Consider the following 1491-nt stretch of genomic DNA (forward strand, 5'->3'; position numbering starts at 1 on the left):
TGGATCACTAATAAATTAAGTTAATTTTGGTAATTTTGTTTTGTGTGTATATGTAATCTGTATCTCTTCCTCTCTCATCCTCTTCCTCTATCACCCTATCCTCTCTAAACTTCTCAGGCTACTCCAGTACTTGGTGTTAGTCCCTCAACACATCTAATTCACCTGTTTTCCTCCCTGTCTCTGTCTCTATATGTTCTATGTGTTGTAAAGTGTTATAATAAATAAATAAATAAATAAATAAATAAATAATAATATAACATTAATAGATCATGCCATCATCATTATCAACTGATACTCCTGATGCTAGTACTGCAGTGCCAGTGATGAACTCAACCTCCTCGTTACTGTCTCCTACTAATGATGTATCATTACAGGATATTACTGTATTGAATAATGATAATAAATCTATTGCAGACATTGCACATCTATAGACGATATATGAATATTTACACAATTTTTTATGATAAAATAAATACAAGTACATACATGATTCTGTTTTGTAAGTAGAAGAATAAAATCATGTATTTACTTAAGCCACGCCTTAATTGAATTTGGTGTGACCAAGTAACACATATGCTCAAGGACATCATCTATTGAATCTCTCTTCCATCCACTTCTAGCAGTAATCTCACAGTAGCAGTTTTTCCAAACTGGAAAAACTCATTTTTCTAAACTGGAAAAACTCATTTTTCTTAAATAATACTTAACAATACTCATTTACTGTACTATGAGTGCATTTTATGCAAACATATAAATAACTATTAAGTGTTTTTGTCCTCTCTTCTTCATTTCAATACATGATAGTTGATGATTTTTTTAGTAAAATACATGAATTAAGTTTTCTAAAATAGAGAATATTTTTGACCCTAGTACAAGTAAATACAAGCACTTTATTTTAAAAATAGAAGTAAATACAAGTAAATGAACTATTAAGTAGATGTGCAATGTCTGATCTATTGATAGTTGTAATGGAACTAATAATAGGTGAGGGAGAGAAAGAGAGAGGGAGGGAGGGAGGGAGAGAGAGAGAGAGAGAGAGGGGGGAAATAGATTAGTAATATGCTTGTATGTACATGAAATGATGATACTATACTTTCTATTTTTTCTTTCATTTTGTAGTAGTGGATCTCCTCCAGTTAATTACAGTGCTAATGATAATGATAATCAATTAATTATTATTATATTAATTGGTTTAAGTACTGTCACTATACATGTTATACTGTGTGCCGTTCACATATGTTGTCATGGTAACGGAGAGATAAAGTTTAACAAGTCAGAGATAAAGAGAGAACTGATGGAGAGGAGAGAATGGGAACAGATCATGTTACAGAACAGCAACTGGAATAGCAGCACTGATGAAGATTAATGTATATTCTTTTGTATATTTATTATTATAAATAGTATGATGAATAGCTAACAATTGATAATGTTGTTGGTGTGTTCCAGTAACTATTTTCATGAGGTCCTATATACCACACACACACACTGATA

At 31.1% G+C, this 1491-nt stretch overlaps 1 protein-coding gene across 2 annotated transcripts; it reads left to right on the top strand.

Annotated features, from left to right (window-relative positions):
• Positions 1 to 244: 244 nt before the first annotated feature.
• On the top strand, positions 245 to 1400 carry LOC109592724 (uncharacterized). 2 transcript variants are annotated; one of them, XM_020008105.1, is made up of 3 exons: positions 245 to 403; positions 952 to 984; positions 1120 to 1400. In XM_020008105.1, exons 1-3 carry the CDS (start codon positions 270 to 272, stop codon positions 1364 to 1366), a joined length of 414 nt encoding a protein of 137 aa, XP_019863664.1. In that variant the 5' UTR covers positions 245 to 269; the 3' UTR covers positions 1367 to 1400. The 2 variants fall into 2 exon arrangements, with proteins under 2 accessions (XP_019863664.1, XP_019863665.1); XM_020008106.1 differs by having other exon boundaries at positions 1123 to 1400.
• Positions 1401 to 1491: the final 91 nt, after the last annotated feature.

Source organism: Amphimedon queenslandica, unplaced genomic scaffold (genome assembly GCF_000090795.2).
Source record: "Amphimedon queenslandica unplaced genomic scaffold, v1.1 AMPQUscaffold_4159_Cont23858, whole genome shotgun sequence".
NCBI lineage: Eukaryota > Metazoa > Porifera > Demospongiae > Haplosclerida > Niphatidae > Amphimedon > Amphimedon queenslandica.

Coding starts and splice junctions, on each gene's coding strand:
- LOC109592724 (XM_020008105.1), top strand. CDS start 270: ATGCCATCATCATTATCAACTGATACTCCTGATGCTAGTACTGCAGTG. Junction 404..951: donor GTATTGAATAATGATAATAA/ATCTATTGCAGA, acceptor GTGCAATGTCTG/ATCTATTGATAGTTGTAATG. Junction 985..1,119: donor TGTAATGGAACTAATAATAG/GTGAGGGAGAGA, acceptor TTCATTTTGTAG/TAGTGGATCTCCTCCAGTTA.